We start from the raw sequence: 19,057 nt of genomic DNA on the forward strand, positions 1-19,057 counted from the left end.
TCCTAATAACCCGAGAATAACCCTAAAGCAGAAAATAAAATTAGAATACCTTAAAAGCAGAACGTATCATCGTGTCCAACCGGCTCACCACCGTTTTTTTGAACACTTTGTGTTCGTAATTGGGATTATGTTTCAGATCTTGATCCCCCAACTCTTTAGATGACCACATGGCTTGGGGTGGATATTCTTGATGGTGTACCCCCATGCTTTTCGACTGGGTCTTACTCAACACTGACGAGATGGCCACTATGAATATAAGTACCGGTTCGGCTGACACCAAAATTCCAAAAAAAAAAAAAAAAAAAAAAAAAAAAAAAAAAAAGAAAAAAGAAAAAAGAAAAAGTGGAAATACTGCAATTTAGTTCACAAAGGAGTATCATGATCTGAAAGTTGCCACCGAAGATGTATGATCCCTAGTCCTGCTCATTCAATAGGGGTGTCATCCATCCATCCATGGTAATGCTTGTTCATTTTTGGGTTCGGGAGTTTCCGCCGCGGGCCGCTGATGGCTCTTGCCGCGCGGGAGAGCGGTAAGCGATATTTAGCGAGCGAACGGGCACTTTGCCCAATCCGGAGAGCATCCCCAAACCCCAGCCGGCAACCACTGGACATGGAAAATTGGGCATCGCGCGGATGTCAACGCCTGTAGGCACTTGAAGAGAGGAGAAAGTTCCATGGTAAAATAGGTGAACAGAAAAAAAGTTTGCCCCATTACTATTATACCGTGATAGTTTCGGAGGGAAAGGCTGGGGCCTTTCTCTGTCACCATGGCGATTATCTGAAGCAAACAATAATGAGTGCCGCTTGAGCCAACAGCCTACAGGCAAAACTCCGCCCCTCTTGCGGCCTCCAATGATTCCCCTGATGGACTGCGGCAATCCTTGTTGAAACAAATAAAATGACGGCGTGCTCCATATGAGGCGCTAGTTCCCAGGTACCAGGCAATCGTATCCTTGCTTCCTGATGGCTCGAAGACCCAGTGTGAGGGGCTGTGTTAATTTGTTCTAGGGGCCTTCGAGAAAAAGCGGAAAGCGGTCGGTCTTACTATTGTGGATTTGGCCCAGGATATGCGCAGTCTTATCATGGGAGTAAGAAGACGGAAAAAGAATGGGAAAGAAAAAGTCAGCGGCGGTTGCTCAGTATTAATGCGCGATAATCCACCAAGAGGGGGACAACAGTGATAGAATTCAGCACAAAGAGTCGGACCATCAAGTCCGAGGATGCTCTGAATGGCTTCACGTGCAGTCCATGAGCGTTCCTAACGAGCGCCATTATTATTATCGTCACAAGAGAGCCTGAGAGAGGGCCTTGAAGAATTTTGGGAAGCAGCCTCCTCGAACGGGTCCCAGCCAGCCGGATGAGACAAAGAGCAAGAGCTCTCGATGTTTTGTTTGCTTTTTCTTTGCTCCTCGCCGCGGCTTCCCATCCTATGATTTGATTTTTGAGATTACGGATTCCTTACGTTTCCGAAAGGGTTTTTGTCCCCTCCCAAGTGCACTCCACTCGATCGTCCACGCCAGCACCCGTCGATAAAAAATAGTCGAGCTCTCGTGAGAGTCTAAATGTGAATGAACTCCATCAAGTTCTGGGTTTTGGGGAACAGGCTGTTTTTGCAGGCATGGCTTTCCTGTGAACGCTACAGAGTATGATCGTCCTAAATAATTATTACTATTCGACCACATCCGGCACGGGTCTGTTTGTTCGGGAACAGACCCATGTTTTTTCCCTGCAACAAACTCGAGACTTTAGGGATCGAGAGAAGCGGTTTGCAATGAATGGCCACTCACTCATCCTCATACCGATAAAACGTGTTGCTAGGACTTTGTTACGGGGACGATAGCGAGGTTTTCATAATTATTATTTGAGCGCTCTTGTCCATCCATTATCCCATTCCGTCATTCTGCTTCTGTCTCACATCTCTGATTGCTCAAATATATCAGCAGTAGCCGGACTTGTATCGAATCCATGTTACCGTTGGCCAAGCATGGATCCACTTAGTCACATCTAGCAAGGGGGGCGAGCAAATGAAATGGGCTCAGGACCAAGCCCCAAAGCAAAACCCGAGCCTGCAAAAATGGAAATGAGACTGGGTCGCAACCCGGTGGCCGCGGCACTAAAAGTTCGGGCTCGTGGCATTTCCGAGAGGAGAGGGGACCCTGTTTTCTTCACGAGCCTTGTGCTAACTGCTCTCAAGGATGCTTCATTGTATTGGCAATAATGTTTGCACTTTTTATGTCTGCAGAGCAGGATGCACGAAGCAGTCGAAATTGAAAACAATGAAAATGAGGGGAGAAAATGCCAAAGTTTATCCCCGCCAACCCGGTGATAGCGTTCTGGATACCACAAAGCATGATAGTCAGGATCACCTTGCATTGCAGTGCAGCAAGGCCACAAGCTGCACAAAGCTGACAAAATGTTATTTTTCGCAGAAGATTAAAACAAGGGTGCAAAACACGCAAAGGTTTGATTGGCTGATTGGATTGTCACTGACCACGCCAGAGAGAAAAAGAAAAAAATGGAGCTACTCTATAGTGTGTATTGCATTCAGCAAATGCCTCTATATCATGTGAGAGGACTAAAATATCTGATGGATCTCATATTGTGTCAGTGAGACTACTATAATATTTTTTTAAATCAGTTTAAAAAAACTTCAAATATTATTTAAGTATTATCAAAAATCTTTACTTTTTCAACTTTTAAAAAATAGTATTAAAATAAGTTTTATTTTCTAAAAAATACTAATTTTATATCAAATTAAATAAAATAAAATAAATAATTTTTATATTTTTTCAATGATAGATATAATATTAAATAAATTAAAATTTATAACTTATTAATTAGTTTAAATATAATATAAAATTTTAATAAATATATAAAAAAATTTCACTATATAAAAATAAAATCTAAGAAATTTTCTTCAGAAAATTTACTAAAAATATAATTATTAATTTCAACTTTTTACTTTATTTATTATTAATAAAAGCTTCAAAATAAAAAAGTGAATTAAAATTTTAAATAGAAAATAAAATTATAAATACAGATTTTTAAAAATTAAATAATTTAAATAATTAATTACAGAATTATAAATATAACTAATTTTTTTCTGCTTTTTCTGATATGTTTTTCTTTTTCCTTTTGTCAATTCAAAAGCTCTAGGCAATGACTCTTAGACTGGTGGTGTGTTTACTTTATTAACACGGAGTTCGCCAAGCTACTAAGAAAATTACCAGACTGAAACACAAATCACATCAGCCGTTTACAAGCCCACACTGCGACGCGAAGGCGCGTATTATTATTATAATTTTTATGATGTGGCTTGAGTTATTTCATGATTATTTTTTATTTTTTATCAATCATGACAGAGGAAAGCAGTGCAGTGCAAGTTCAGGCAACAAGGCTGTTTCCTACTCATGTTTTTCTCGGGGTGTGTTGGCTCTTATTATGTGTGCAGCCCAGATACATGTATGTACTCCGTACATACATGTATAGTACCGTACTGTACTGAGATGATACGATGGCAGGTTGAAGGTGGTACGCCCTTGAAAAACGAACGCGTGGAGCCGTTTTTTTTGCAAGGTTACTCGCATTGAGCAAAAGAGGATCGCAGGGCAGGCACACAAGCCTCGAACGGAATAATGGAGAATTGAGGTACGGTACGGAGTACATACATTGAGATACGTGGCGCGCATTAGCCCTTGATGATATATCTATCACCTTCCAAGGCCTCTTCTTTTGAGGGTAGGGGGGGGGGGGGTGACTGATCGCGATCTTTTTTCTTTTTCGGCAAGCTGCTCGTGCTGTCGAGTCCAAACGGATTTATATATGTCTCTTCCCCTCTCCCCTGCAGCTTGGGTGCACCTTTGAAGAATCAATGAATGAATAAAATTAAAAAAAGAGCTGCTACCAACAATCCGCTTGGCGGGTTGTAAAAAAAAAATACGGATTACATTGGCAATCGAATACAGGTACATACCGTGTACCCAAGAGGTGCCCTGGCTGGGACCACAACACGCTTTTTCTTACGGAAAGTTACCGTCCGGCCAGCGAATCAGTGAACAAGGACGACAAGGACAAGACAATTATTATTATTATTATTAATTAATATCGCAGACGTGCCTGAAAAAGTTCTCCAGCTTCGATTCAGGCTCAAAACTTCGTCAGTCAACTCTCTCTCTCTCTCTTGTCTTTTCCTCACCTTCATTATTCTCTTCACGCTCCACGCCTCAAGCGGCATGGTTCGAGTTTGTGTCGTCTGGTTGCGTGGGGTAAGGTGAACCACGGTTGATACAAAAGAGGTAACTTTCAGGCACGAGCTTCCAATTTTGCCAAACTCAATCATAATGATAATAATAAACAATAACAATAAACAATAACAACAACAACAACCAAAAAAAAGACACCATGTATCAGATCCAGCTCTGACAGGTGAAACTTGTGTGTTGTGCGCACCACCCACCCTGCATCAAAACCTGATTTTTCTTCCTTTTTTCTTCTTTTCTTCCTCGTGGTTAAGAGCTAAGTTATCTAGGTAGGGCAGGGGAAGGGGATTGGCATGGGTTAGTTAAACGAAATGTGACAGAACAGTCTCGCCTGGGACCTTGTGTTCCTGGGAGGTTCTTTGGGCCAGGAAGCCAAAAACATCCCTCCCTCCCATTACGGATTACTTGAAGATCGATCTATTATTATTATTTATTATTGACAAGTAACGGGGGGATTTGGCTCAGGAAAACGGGCAGGCCCTATGCTGGACCAACGCCTCCCCTGCAAATCATCAGAAATAATAAAATTGGCCCTGTCAGATAATCGACAAGGTCGCGCTGACAGGCCGCTGATAATAGATAATAAATAGGTTAATATCCGGAGAAACCAACATAGCAATGGAAAGAATAATAAAATATGCATCGTGTGCAGTAACTGGTAATACCAATACTAGCCATGCTCTGTAATGTCCATCTGGCTGGCGTCCATTGTTCTTTTGTCTGGGGAAAAAAAAGCGAAAACATCTAGACAGTGCATTTGGCACGGATGATACGCATTGACAACGCCAACACCAGCCTGCGACGAACATGTCGCTCTTTGGACGACGCGCTGTCCCGTACGGTCCGTACCTTGAATTATATTATTATTATTATTAACTTTGAATGATCGCGTATCAGCTTAGCGGGCGAGCAGGGTACCTAGGGACTCGAAAAAACAAAAAAACAAGCCTAGTAACAAGCCTCAGTACGCGGTTGGTTTACTGGGGCCGCCTCTCGGTGGAAGCTCTTGTAACTCGTTGTAACTTGCCGGAGTTAGTCCTTGTTGGAGCCTTGTTGGAGCCTTGGGGGGGGGGGGGGGGGCGTGCAAGTAAGTGGGCGGCGAGGACAAGGGCATCGATAGTCTGATCTCCACCACCGGACCGGCAGCCCCCGTCGTTGGGAGCGAGCTTGTCACGTTTCCAGGGGCTGGTGTTGTCGCAGAGCAGCGAGAAATAATAATCCATAATCCCCAGCAGCAGCAGCAGCAGCAGCAGCAGCAGCAAGACCAGACTGACTTCCCAAGCCCAAGAAGAACAGCCAGAGAAGCTAGAGAGGAACCCGCTAGAGGAAGCCAGTGGCCGCTCCTTTCATTTAGCGGCTTGCCCATTCCAGCGGATCCGCTCCCGTCGCTCTGCTCTGGTCAGGGAGAGAGAGAGAGAGGAGAAGAAGACGAAGAAGACGAAGGAGAAGAAGCAGCAGCATGGTGTGGTGTGGTGTGGTGGTGTGGTTTGTCTTCCTCCCTTTCGTGCCCAACCACTGGCCGACCTCATTATTTCACCCCATCCCATCTCACCTCATCATTTCATCTCTTCCTCCTCCCTCTCCTTGACTCTTCTTCCCTCTCCACCTCTCTCTGTTCCTCTCTCTTCCACTCTCTCTCTCTCTCTCCCTCCCCCAATCCACCCCTTTCAGTCCTCCTGCATTCTCTCCCGCGTCTCTTCCTCCTCCTCACTGTTCCTCTTCTGCGTTCTTGATTCTCTCTTTTCATCTATCTACCCGTAATAAACCCCCCTCCCCACCTGCCTTATCCCTACATACCTTAGGTTCCTGCAGCCATCCTACCGTCTACCCTACCCTCGCGTTCCGGTTGGGAGAACATGGTCTCATCTTGCCTCTCCTACCCGTCCTCTCCCCAATCATCACAGTCACTCGTTTACCCCCTCCGTCGTTGAAAGAGGAAAAAAAGAAAAGTTACCGTTTGCTTGGCCTGTGGGATCAAGGATCTGTGTATCCGCCTCAGCTTCCACTTTATACCGCACTGCAATCACCCTCAAGAATGCTTACATCGTACCCTTTCCATTATTAATTTATTTTTATCATTATTAATCGCTCTCAACAACCCGCCGCACATACACATACATACGTTGCATTTTACAAACAGCTTTGAAAAGGGAGGGTGCTGTTGCGTCTGGGTTTCAGGGAGCGTGCCTTTGAAGGTATGGTTTTATCGGTCGTCGCCCGCCCCCTCCTTTTCCTAGCTGGACGTGTTTTAACTCCAGCTTTACTACTTCATGGGCTCTATATACTAATCTTACTTGCCCCTCGTCGCGTATGGAGGAACAGGGTTCGCCAATTTGAAAAACCTATCTATCCATAATATATCTGCGGGCAGAAAACCAAACATATACACACACAAAATGACAGTTACCTATGATCAATCGTACCGGAACTCCAATATGGGAACCGCTACGCTCGAAGAAAAGTTTGAGGTGATGAAGGAGATTGGGGATGGAAGCTTTGGGAGCGTCGTGCTCGCTAGAACGCGGACGGCTGGGTCCCACGTCGCGAGGAGGGGGACAATGGTGAGCGATATCCACCTTTCGTTTTTTCTGCATAACTTAGTTGATAATTCTACCTGCACCCCGGGAAAATTGAATCGATCTGACTTAGTTTGTTTTACTACAATGGTAGATCGCGATCAAGACGATGAAGAAGACCTTCGAATCCTTTTCGTCATGTTTAGAGTTGCGAGAAGTCATCTTCCTACGAACGCTTCCACATCACCCCCATCTCGTCCCTGCTCTCGACATTTTCCTCGATCCCATGAGCAAGAAATTACATATATGCATGGAGTATATGGATGGGAATCTTTATCAATTGATGAAGGCCCGGGAGCAGAAATGTCTCGATTCAAAGACCGTGAAGAGCATATTATTCCAAATTCTGTCCGGATTGGATCATATCCACGCGCATAACTTCTTTCATCGAGATATCAAGCCCGAGAACATATTGGTTTCGAGTACTGGTTCTGGTGACTCATCTGCGTTCAGCCGATTTACTCCTCCGTCAACACCATCGACTTTCACTGTGAAAATTGCTGATTTCGGACTCGCCCGCGAAACTCATTCGTCAGTCCCGTACACGACGTATGTTTCGACGCGATGGTATCGTGCGCCAGAAGTCCTGTTGCGGGCAGGTGAATACTCTGCCCCAGTGGATATGTGGGCTGTTGGAGCAATGGCAGTGGAAATCGCTACTTTGAAACCTCTCTTCCCCGGTCGGAATGAAGTCGATCAAGTTTGGCGTGTTTGTGAGATCATGGGGAGCCCCGGTAACTGGTATAGTAAGTCAGGGAATAAGGTTGGTGGCGGGGAATGGAGAGAGGGCGCCAGACTAGCTCAAAAATTGGGTTTTTCATTCCCAAAGGTAATGCAGAAAACCATATCTACTTGAATCAATGAATTGTTTTGATTATTTGGGAGTCTCAGATTTACTAATTGCATGTTTAGATGGCACCCCATTCCATGGAGAGCATTCTCCAGCCTCCACACTGGCCAATCGCGTTTAGCAATTTTGTGACTTGGTGCCTGATGTGGGATCCCAAGAGCCGACCAACATCATCTCAGGCTTTGAACCACGAGTACTTCGTTGACGCAATTGACCCACTTCGCCCAAAATCCTCCCGCCTGCTTGGCCGGAAACAATCTGACCGGAGCTTCAAGTCAGGTGCACGGGATGCCAACGATTCTCCTGCTCTGTCGGCGAAAGCGTCCTGGTTCCGAAGATCGTTGATTGGACGGGACAGCCCTGCACCTGTGCTTGAGGAGGACGAAGGCCATAGAGTCCCAGTGGTGTCCCATAATGCTGCTCCGGACGTGCAGACCACTAAACCTAAGCCGGCTGCAAGCAAACGTGCTACGTGGACAAATGGCGCACCCATGCCAATTCTTCCATCCATTCGTCCAGTATCCCCCTTATCTAATGCTGTTACCGCACAGGCTAACTCCAGGATATCCCACGCCAACGATGGAGCTACTGCAAATCATGTCGACAACAGCAAAAATTCCAACAAGAAGATTGGTCGACAGCTGTCTGTGAACTCGAACGGTAACCATTACTCAGATATCCATCGGCAAGAAGCAGAGAGAGCACTTAACGGCGGGGGCTTACCAACCCCCGCGAGTGCTACGAAAGAAAGTTTCTTTTCTCACCTTCGAAAACGCGCGCGCAGACTATCTGGCCGGAACCAAGGAACGTCGAATAACAACAATAACAACCACCCCGACGATGTCGAGGCCAATGCTGGATGCGTGCCCTGGTCAAATCGATCCTCGATGGCCCTAGATTCGGTGAATCTTGCGGACCAAAAGCCTGGTGCTGATTTCGCGGAGTTGGATAAGGCCCTACAAAATGTGCGATATAGCCTGGATATTTCATCACCCAGCCTGCCCACCCACCTTGCCTCACCGACCACTTCTACCAATAATACCCCATCAAACCGACAGTCGATGCCACAAGGACAGTATGTACGTACTGCGGAGAATTATACGTCTAACCCAACTTCAGGTCCGATTTCCAGCCGGACACGGCGAGCGCTTCAACTCTCTACCCACCCGGTTAATCGATATGAGACACCCGAGGAGGAAGACGAACTACTTCACGAGGTTCTCCATTCCACCACCAAGGCTGCCAGACACCTTGGTCAGCGATCAGTAACCATGGACGATATGACCCGCGATGAGATCTTCCAGAAGGGAAATTACCAATCGATCCGTGCAATCAATCCTAGCAGCCCTGTATCGAATCCGTACCCGACCCCTTCGCCCTCTGCCAAGTGTGATGGAGCGTTCTTCAGACCGGAAACGCTGACGCCGTCGAAGCCACTGAGAATGAACAAGCCAGATATCAACACCAACAAGCACAACGATTCGACACGCCAATGGCCCACCCCTCCGTACGATGAACACCAGTGGGCTGAATCTGCCGCAGAAAGTATCTTTGCCGCCACAGGATCTACTTTCCGGTAAATTTCTCTCACCGACGAATGTTTCGTTTTTCTTTCCTTCATCTGGATGATAAATGGCTTTAATTATTTTTTAAAAATTTTTCTGCTATTGCGGCTACGCTCTCGGCTTCTCTCCCAAACACCACAAGGTTCCATTCATTTCTTCGCCATTCCTCCTTCTCTGCGGGTTAAAATTTCTGCTATAAATTTCTTCGCCTCTCCTTTGCTTTAGCCTTATACTGTGATTCCGGTTTGGCGTCAGGCCAAGGGCCTTATCATATATTTCCTTTTAATTTTCCCTTTTTCTACCGGGCGACGCCAGCCACTCCTCTCAACATTATTACCAGCAGCATTTGCTCTCTATTGCTCTTATTGCAACTTGATATCACTTTGGCGGATTAAGGCTTTTTTTTACTCATCTTTCCTTTCTTACTGGACTGGGACTCAACTGATTTGCACTACCATTTCTTTTGCTTACTCAAACGGCCATGAGTTTTGCTGGGTTTCTTAAATTTATTATCATTTACTGTGCTTTCCCTTTTCTTACTTCATACCCCCCCGGCCATATTTTTATTAGAGACTTTTACCCTGGCCTTGTTGTTTTTGACTTCGCATTTATTATTATTTATTCTTTTTATACGTCATTTACATTTTGTTTTTACGTACCCTAGTACTTGTTCTAATACCCACAACCACAAATACTCTTCTTGCTTCGATTTCTTTTCTTTTCTTTTCTTTCCCTTTTTAACTCTTCTTTCCCTCCTTTCCTCTTTATACGCGCTTTATATATTCACATATATATATAACCCACCCGACCGCGCAAGACGCGATGTCTCCTATGTTTTTTTTTCTCTCTTTCGTTGTTCCTCCTCTCATTCCTTAAATCTCCGTTTTGGCGTGGCCCCTGTTTGCTTATTTTTGAGCTAGGTCATCTCGTATCACTCCAGATGCGTACCCTCTCCCCAACCTCGCCTACGAGCCAATAGCTCGTACTAGCACAGTCCTCTTTCCTAACTCTCTTTTGTTTTATCTAGTTTCTTTTACCTGTTTCTTCTATACTTTCGCTTCCCTCTTACATGTACAATCATTCTATAGTTTTAACTTTGTTTTAGCATCGCCGCCTCTGCCACATTTTATATGGATGCTATGTTTTTTCCACCTATTTCATTTTATTTTATTGTTTCAATTTTATAGAACGCCTCTTAATCCTAACCTAGCATACCTAACCTCACTCAAACCCTGTTTCTTCCTGCTTTTCATTTGGTTGACCTTCCATTAGTCCATCTCCTTATTGACCTGCCTCTCGTATACTCAACCTACCCAAACCCAACCACCGTCTAACCTGATTTTCACTTTTCACGCTTCTCATGATCGTTATGTCTCTGTTAACCACTCTTCATCCTCCAGAGTTATCGACCTTACAGCACCTGGTCACAGCCCCTGGTCAATAACAAGGTATGAAAGGAAAGGGAGAACGCATACGAACATGAAATAAATTGGGAGTTGATTAGTGTTGAAGGGTTTGAGTTGAAGTTAGGTTAGGTTAGAGGGATTCAGAAATGGCTCGAGTTCTCCTGTTTCATCTCTTCCCTTTCTTTCCGTGTGTTTCGCGTTCCCGTTTCTCTCCTTTTCTTTCTTTTCTCCTTTCCCTTTTTTTTTTTGCCCCACACGGTGTTTCCGACTTTTTCAATTTTCATTTGCGCTTTTTTTCCCCTTCTTCCCTCCCCCCGGGGGCCCACTCTGTACAGTACACTCCAGCAAACCTATAGAATTTCATATAAACAGTTCGAATACGCAAGAAATAAATGTCTTAAATATCAAATATACATTTCTCCATATTTCTGCTCACTTAATTGGTTATAGAAGTGTCGTGGGGGTACGTTTAATTATCATTTACAGTAGTCACATCCTCCCCTGTTGATCACGGTGTAAAATTGTTAAATATGGAAATAGTTCCTTGAGCTCAAATCACTTGCTAGATTTTCAGATGTACAACTTATAATTATTTTGCCTAGGGAATCGTGGTTCAAGTATCGAGATCGGAACAATATATTTTCCGCTACCAGAGAGCTTTCTTCCAACTCCAAATCTGAAGCTTCGCAATATCAAACTCAATTCGACGAAAATCTACAGCCCAGCTATTTTATTGACCTTGGGGCTATTACTTTGATATACACATTAAACAGCTCTAATATCAAGAACAAGACCCATTCAACTGTATGACTATATGAGAAAAATAACCACATTTTTATAGTTTCATTAGAAATTATTTTAAATATCTCCGTCCCGCGCGCAGGGGACAACACACCCATCCACCCGCAGCGCATAGCGCAAAGCGCAAGGCGCGCAGTTTCCTCATAACCGCCGCACACACACATACTCACACACTTACACACACACACACGCACGACGACAATGGCAACCGCCACCGCCACCAGCACCTACTCCTCCTCCACCGCGCAGATCCCCTCCCTCTCCCCCGCCGAGCTCTCCTACCTGCACACCTCCCTCTCGTACCCGCGCAACCCCGTCCGCACGGATGGGCGCTCCGCAACGCAGTTCCGCCCGCTGACGGCCGAGACGGATATTTTGCCGGGCGCCAATGGGAGTGCGCGGATCGGGTTTGCGGACGGGACGCAGGCGATTGTGGGGGTGAAGGCGGAGGTGGAGAGGACGGTTGTTGGGGGGGTTTTGGATCGGGAGGGGGGCGATGTGGTGGGGGAGGGGGAAGGAGAGGGCAAAGCGGGCGGAAAGAGCAGGGGGCGGGGCGGGGAGAGTTCGTGGGTGGAGATGTCGATTGAGATTCCTGGGTTGAGGGATGATGATGCGCTGCCTGTTTTTTTGGCGGAGATGATGAGGGAGGCGTTGATGGTTTCTGGGTCTGGGGAGGGTGATGGGGATGCGGATGGCTCTGGGGGTGGTGAAGGGATGCCGCAAGGGTTGAAGGGGCGGTTGGTTATTAATGGCGGGTGGCATTGGAGGATTTATATTGATGTGAGGATTTTGCTTTACTGCTCTCCTTTTTTTTTTTTTTTTTTTTTTCCCACGTCCTTGTCCTGTGGTGGTGTTCCATCCAATATAGTTTATTTATATGCTAACGTCTACATAGATTCTCCTCCTCTCCCCGCCGCTCTCGTATCCCCTCCCCCTCCTCTCCCTAACAACCCATCTCGCCCTCCTATCCACAAAGCTACCCCGCCTCATCTCCAAGGACGAAGAGGACCCCATGTTCGATGACGACTGGGCTGCCGCGGAGTACCTATACCCGCGACGCCCGTCGCAGCCGCAGAAGCAACAGCAGCACAGAAAAGCAGCATCAGCATCAGCAACAAATACATCGACATCGGCAACACCACACCTCCACCCCTTCCGGCCCCCGGTAACCCTCCTCGTAATCTCCGTCGGCGACAATATAATCTTCGACCCCAGTCGCGAAGAAATTGCCGTCGCGGAAGCCGTGCTAGCCGTCTCCGTCGGGCGCGATACCTCCACCACCACCGAAAACCAAAACGGACCTCCAACCAGCAACCCACTAAAACTGCTCTCCATCCGCACTATCGACCCGCCCTCCCGCCTCACGAACCCAGGGATCCCGAATTCAGAAAACGCAGCGACGATTGGGTTTGCGGCTGGTGGTGCTGGTCAGAATGAGACGACGAGTACGAGCGTGGCCATGGCGGGGGCAGCGGTTGATACCGGGGAAGATGTGGCTGGTGTTTGGAGGCCGAGGCGGGGCGGGGTGAAGAGGGGAGTTGTTTCGAGGATTGTGGAGATGGTGCTGAAGAAGGGTGGGGTTGGAGAGGAGGTTATGGAGGGATTGGAGGGGGTGGAGGTTGGGTGAATTCTCTTGGTTTCTTGGATGGCTAGTTTACGGGCGTTAAGGGGTGTTCAGACTTCTCCTGTTTTTTTTTTTTTTTTTTTTTTTTTTTTTTTTTTTTTTTTTTTTTTTTTTTTTTTTTCTTTTTTTTTTTTTTTTCTTTTTTTTTATAGATTTTCAATTCCCTGATTCATTTATTGTACTGTACGTACCTCGTTATCGGGTTGATTAAAATAGAGGGAGAAATCGGGTGAATCATGTAAATAATTCGATTTGGCTACGTTAGTTATTTTATGTGTATATCCCCGTGCTTGTAGGATAATAGGAACTATAAAGGATTCTATGGAATGGTTAAGTTGGCTTTTGAGATATAGGTATTTATCTAATAATGGGAGTACAGTATAATTAACTATGCAAAATAAGGAGCTTAGAGGTCAGAGATGTCCATCCGACGACAAATCTATTCTATGTATACATGTCCCATTCATTTAAATGTAATACCATGCCACAGTAAGTACGGGTATCGTACGAAGATATATGAAAATCAGATAAATAATATACAGTTCTCCTCCGCAGGGACCAGCAACAAAACATGAGATTTATTCAAGACCCACGTAACAGCCCAGTTAGTCCACCCATTCAACCACAAAACCCAAATTACCTCACCTCACCAAATACCCAGCCACTTCTTAATCGGCCTCCTTCGCTCCCGCACCACCCCATCCTCTCCATTCTCGCCATCAACTCCATCCACGGTAAGCTGCCCATCAGCAGCGGCAGCAGTAGCAACATCTCCCTCCACCACCTCCTCCCCTTCCTCCTTCTTCTCCAACCCATGCGCCTGTCTATACGCCCTCCGCTTCTCCACATCATCAATCTTCTTCTTCCTCTTCTCCGCCGTCTCCAGCGTTTGATGATCTGCATGCATCTTCAAGACCGCCAGCACCTGCGAGATGGTGTCGATGGGATGTGTGAGTAGCTGCGACCAGGGCGGCAGCAGGTGCGCGAAGGGCGAGGTGTGTTTGAAATTTGTGGAGAAGGTGAATGTTGCGAGGGAGAGGAGGACAGACTTTTTTTTTTTTTTTTTTTTCGCGTTGTGAAAATTTAGCATGAGTGCTTGCTTGTGGAGGTTGTTTTGTGCGGGAATAGATGTATGTATGTATGTATGTACTCACCATTGAAATCCAAACATGAATTCCCCGACTCGTCAGAAACTTATGCATCACTGTTCCTTCCGGCGGGAACATGTGCGGATACCGCTTCGTCTTCTTCTCTGCCAGCTCCGCCTCGGAGAGACGGGGTCCCGGATAGTTGCGCGGCTGCTGTGCGCTGCGCGCGTTCATCACTCGTCGTGCTGGGTGGGATGGGGGCCGGAAGCGGTCTGGCTTCTCTAGAACGCGGGCAGCGGAGGGCTTGGTTGATTTTGATGTAGATTTTAGCCGGAGCCCGGATGGGGGTGCTTGTAGTGAGCCTTGCCGAGGGCGCGCATTGCGGGATGCGAAGAACAGGAGGGTTCGTTTTGAGATACCTCTTGGCAGTAGAAAGGGCGGGATCAAAGGTTGGGAGGCCATTGTGTGATGCACGAGATGTACGGAGGGGATTTGGTGGCCGTGGTGGATAGGGTTGTGGTTGTGGTGGTTGTGGTTTTGGTTTTGGTATTATTTTTGCTTTTTTGCTGGGTTGAGGAGGAAGAAGTTGGCGATGAAGATCTCGAATTGGGTTTCGAGGATGTCACGTGGTCCTCCATCCAGGGTAGGTAAGGGTGCGGAGACCAGTCCAACATTATTATTATTGTTGCGGATGTTCCTGCGGACGATAGCTCTCTTTTTAATTTAAGCTCCCAGTGGAGTTGGGGTATGGAGATAGAGAGAGAGATATTACTGAGTAGCTTGGACTGTGGTGATATTGTTTTCTATCAAAAGAGGCTGGAAGAACTACCAACATCAAACGGGGGATTGGCTTTGGCTATATGTCACAACCAATTTCTCGAAGGATGGATATTGCACCTATCAAAACGCCTGCAGCATAACCATGGATAACCTTCGGATGACTAACAGTGATCGGTGCGCGGATGGCAAAGAAAGAATAATAGAGGGTTTCGTAGATATTGATTGATATTGAATTGAAGTGGGCTATCTTTCACTCGATATCTCACAGACAAGATCCCCAAGACCTCACTTTGACTCTGATGAGTATAGTATTTGCTCCCTTAAATGGCGATACTCACTTGGATATCCTTTTGAGCGGCAGTCGACCGTGATCAATCATATCGACTCCGTTCTTTCAAGCAACAACAACTCAACTTGCGATGGAGCAGATAATTTCGCTGATGTCATCTTTTCCTACCATACCCGTCTTGGCACGCCAAGCATATGTCACGTGAAATCCACGTGGTGAGATGACTAAACCTCCGAGATCCCCCGATGACCCGGATAACACGGAAGCTGATTGGCCAATCAGCGCTGCTGACCAATCACAGGTCGGGGAAAAGCGATTGGGGATCCTGTTTGCGGTTTAGTGCGTCATCGCCAAGCCTGCGACCAGTTTGCGCCTCAAAATTGGTGGAACTTGTCGAATCTTGCACCCAAAAGGGACGGGGCGGGAAAAAAAAAAATCTATCTTCAACTCCCGGGTTTCCGTACTTCTGTTTTCCTCTCTGTCTCTCTCTCTTTTTTTTCTCTCTCCTTATACCAACAACCATATCACCCCCAATTGATCAGGACTCCCTCTCTCCCTCTCTCCCTCTCTCTCTCTCTCTCTCTCTCTCTCTCTCTGTACATTATCTCCTTTCGTGTATTATTAGCATAGACCTGTTCTTTTCACCACATTCACAATGAGCTTCTCTCCAGGTATGTTATTTCCTCGCACATCCCGCTTGCCTCTGCCCGAGTTTGTCGGTAGCTCCTTCAATGAATTCGGCCTGTTCGACGTCTTCTCCTCCTGCCGCTTCTGGTTGTGGTGGTGACGATATTGCCGGTGGTCTCACTGTCTGGTGGCGTTTGTTGTTCGATCTCTGCATTCTCAAATCTGCCATTTATCCTCATTCATTGTTTGTTGCAGTTGTCCTGCGTTACATCCTGAACTCCTCAGACCTAAAACATAAACATAAACATAAACCCACTGAACAGCTTTACCTGCACTCCTTTACAAAGCCCTTAAGAGGCAGAGACACACGTTCTCTACATACTGCAACGGCACACCAGCAAAACAACCCACTTGTGTGCTGGTGGAATGTCTTCCCACGCGCCTTATCCCTCCTTGAATCAGCTCTCCTCTCGCGCAATCACTTCTGTTCTCTCCGTCTTGCACGACTACATCCTTCCTGTGCCCCATAACATCTCCAAGCATATCCGCCAGCAATTTTTCCATCCGCACCCTTCCCCTTCCAGCAGGCGCAGAAAGCAGACCACCAGCAACCATGAGTGTAATGACAGCGGCAGTGTGGATGTCATACGCAATCGAGGAGCAGGAGGCAGAAAACGAAGAACGCGAACGCAGGAGACGGCAAGCAGGGCGTCAGCTGCTGCAGACTGCTAATCAATATCCTTTTTCTTCTTGTTCAGGTGACGCCGCTAAGGGTGCTGGTCTCTTCAAGGTACGTGGATTCATATCCCTTGTAAAAATTTATTCATTCATCTATACATCTATATATCTGTAGAATGCGGCTGACATGGAGTGTTATAAACTGTAGACTCGCTGCGCTCAATGCCACACCCTCGAAGAAGGTGGTGCCAACAAGATCGGTCCCAACTTGCACGGACTTTTTGGCCGCAAGAGTGGCCAGGTTGAGGGATACGCCTACACCGATGCCAACAAACAGAAAGGCGTTGTATGGGATGAGAACACTCTGGTATGTATTCGTCCCTAGTTTTGCTTACATCTATATGTATATATTTATGTATGGAACACAACTGACGCGCCTCGTGGCAAATAGTTCGCCTACCTCGAAAACCCCAAGAAGTATATTCCCGGTACCAAGATGGCCTTTGGTGGTCTCAAGAAGGCCAAGGACCGCAACGACCTGATCACGTACGTGTTCCTTTTGTACAACCCTTATGTGGTTTTTTTTTTTTTTTTTTTTTTTTTTTTTTTTTTTTTTTTTTTTGGCCCGATGTCAAATGCTAATCAAATACTCACTCCCTTTACACAATTTAGCTACATGAAAACGAGACCAAATAAAGAAATCCATAGCTCTCGTCCTCGATTAATGCCCCTCCCTCTACCTCTTCTCCTCCGCCCTATCCTTACCTAAAAGAATACCTTTTCCCTGACGACCTCCCAAAAACACACCCATTTGTACATTTTATAGAGACCTTTTTTCCTCAATACAGTTAGCGTTCTCCCCGCCAACTCATGAAAAACACCCACCCCTCTCCATCTCATAAACTAGTGCAGCCCAGCCTTGTCCAGTCCAGCCCTTTGAAGCTCAGCTCAAAAGAGAAGTAAAAAATACCCCTCTGTGTTTTTCATGAGACGCAGTTTGATTTTCTAAGTGAAAATTGTGGGAGATTTTGTGGAGGGCCTCTGAAATTTTTTTGTCCCTCTCTCAAGAGGTGACTGGCTGGCTGACTTGGCTGGCTGACTTTCCTTTACTTCAAAAAGACTTGTAATAATACAAAAACTGTTTCTCTTTTTTTTTTTTTTTTCTTTTTTTTCTTTTTTTTTTTCTGCTGTTATTTTTCTTCTTAAGGACTGCATAGATTTGTTCTTGCATGTTGGCCCCTTTGGACCTGATAAGATGCTCGTTAAGGCACTTGACTGAACGGAATATCTCCTATCCTTGTTATAAATCTTATTATTAGTCGTCTTAGACAAATGTTTTATGCGGATAGTTTCATTCTCCAGTATCTCTCTTCTCCTGACTGGTCATATTATATGTGTCTGCGTCGGTGGTGGTGGTACTTGCTTTTCTCTTAGGGTGTGGGTTGAGCCAAATACTCCATCTACGGGTCTTATACACATACATACAGACTAATTTTGATTTTACCATTAAGAAAGGATATAGTTATAATTGGGGGAAATTTTGCTACGTTTCTTCTACATGACGCTCCAAATCTTCCCGTCTCTCTACTGGACTTTCGAATATTTGAATCTCTCTTCTTTCCGAACCTTCTTTCCTCCTTCTCCCGTCTCCCTCCTTGACCCGCTATGATTCCTAACTTGACTCGACCGACTCGTTTGATTCCGACGCTACGACGCTAGGCTTCACCGAATATGCTGTGAGTTGTGAGTGCCTGTGGATATGCATATTTATTACACCGCACATGTGAGTATTGTGATAAAAGATTGATAGTTAAATGAATCGATGATGTCATATGGCATTGAGTGGCATCGCGCGAGCAGTAAGTATGCTATGCGCGATCATTCATACGCTCACGTTTACGGCGCACGATTGCGCCGGTTATACATCTTTCTTCCTTTGTGTGTGTGGGGGGGATACGGCCATTCTTTGTCATGTTATGCTACAAGTATGTTATGCTATACTACGCCGTGCTGCTGAAAGGAAGAAAGGGGGGACGTTGCTCGTGCCCTCCCTGTGTTTACCTCTGCGAAGGCCATGGTTTTGATCCAGAGGTCTGTAATTGATTGAGGAAATTGGGCGGTTTGATATCAGATCGCAATGTATGTATTCCAAATGGACACAGAAGTTGTGGGAGTTTCGTATAGCCGATACGGCGAAAAGCTTCATGCATGGAGAATATTGTGCACAAGTAGAAGCGCGAATTTCGCTGCGGCAGGGTCCGATTGCTTTGTCCTATGCAAGTTCTTACCTTGCTTGCTAAGGGGTTTTCGAATTAGAGTACGAGTTATCAAGATCTGGAAATGATCGAAAAAGTCATAGATGGATAAGGCATCCGTCTTTCCCTTTGTCGATTACCTCCCGGAATGGGGAGGTAGCGATGCCGGTACAAGAGACGGCGGAAAGGGATTTCATCGAGACTGCACAGCCGTCTTCCCAGGGAGGACTGTTTGCCATTGGAAGCAAAACGTGGAAGC

General features: G+C 46.0%; 5 protein-coding genes across 5 annotated transcripts; 4 read left to right on the top strand and 1 right to left on the bottom strand.

The window, feature by feature from the left end:
• Positions 1-1,946: 1,946 nt before the first annotated feature.
• On the top strand, positions 1,947-2,218 carry BDBG_03312 (uncharacterized protein; the record flags this gene model as incomplete). The annotated part of the gene is made up of 1 exon (XM_031721189.1): positions 1,947-2,218. The coding sequence occupies exon 1, from the start codon at positions 2,030-2,032 to the stop codon at positions 2,216-2,218; it is 189 nt and encodes a 62-aa protein (XP_031577658.1). The 5' UTR covers positions 1,947-2,029.
• Positions 2,219-5,088: 2,870 nt separating this feature from the next.
• BDBG_03313 (CMGC/RCK/MAK protein kinase) lies at positions 5,089-11,081 on the top strand. Its single transcript, XM_031721190.1, has 5 exons — positions 5,089-5,317; positions 5,363-6,454; positions 6,582-6,820; positions 6,930-7,664; positions 7,748-11,081. The coding sequence occupies exons 3-5, from the start codon at positions 6,656-6,658 to the stop codon at positions 9,263-9,265; spliced, it is 2,418 nt and encodes an 805-aa protein (XP_031577659.1). The 5' UTR covers positions 5,089-5,317; positions 5,363-6,454; positions 6,582-6,655; the 3' UTR covers positions 9,266-11,081.
• A 282-nt stretch (positions 11,082-11,363) lies between these two features.
• Positions 11,364-13,491, top strand: BDBG_03314 (3' exoribonuclease). The gene is made up of 2 exons (XM_002626104.2): positions 11,364-12,237; positions 12,353-13,491. Exons 1-2 carry the CDS (start codon positions 11,659-11,661, stop codon positions 13,082-13,084), a joined length of 1,311 nt encoding a protein of 436 aa, XP_002626150.1. The 5' UTR covers positions 11,364-11,658; the 3' UTR covers positions 13,085-13,491.
• Positions 13,208-15,353, bottom strand: BDBG_03315 (uncharacterized protein). Its single transcript, XM_002626105.2, has 2 exons — positions 14,236-15,353; positions 13,208-14,129 (listed from the first exon to the last, which is right to left on the bottom strand). The coding sequence occupies exons 1-2, from the start codon at positions 14,629-14,631 to the stop codon at positions 13,728-13,730; spliced, it is 798 nt and encodes a 265-aa protein (XP_002626151.1). The 5' UTR covers positions 14,632-15,353; the 3' UTR covers positions 13,208-13,727.
• Positions 15,354-16,478: 1,125 nt separating this feature from the next.
• On the top strand, positions 16,479-17,312 carry BDBG_03316 (cytochrome c; the record flags this gene model as incomplete). Its single annotated transcript, XM_031721191.1, has 5 exons — positions 16,479-16,575; positions 16,624-16,655; positions 16,752-16,910; positions 16,995-17,089; positions 17,216-17,312. 5 exons carry the CDS (start codon positions 16,479-16,481, stop codon positions 17,310-17,312), a joined length of 480 nt encoding a protein of 159 aa, XP_031577660.1.
• Positions 17,313-19,057: the final 1,745 nt, after the last annotated feature.

The sequence above is a fragment of the Blastomyces gilchristii genome (assembly GCF_000003855.2).
Source record: "Blastomyces gilchristii SLH14081 genomic scaffold supercont1.5, whole genome shotgun sequence".
NCBI lineage: Eukaryota > Fungi > Ascomycota > Eurotiomycetes > Onygenales > Ajellomycetaceae > Blastomyces > Blastomyces gilchristii.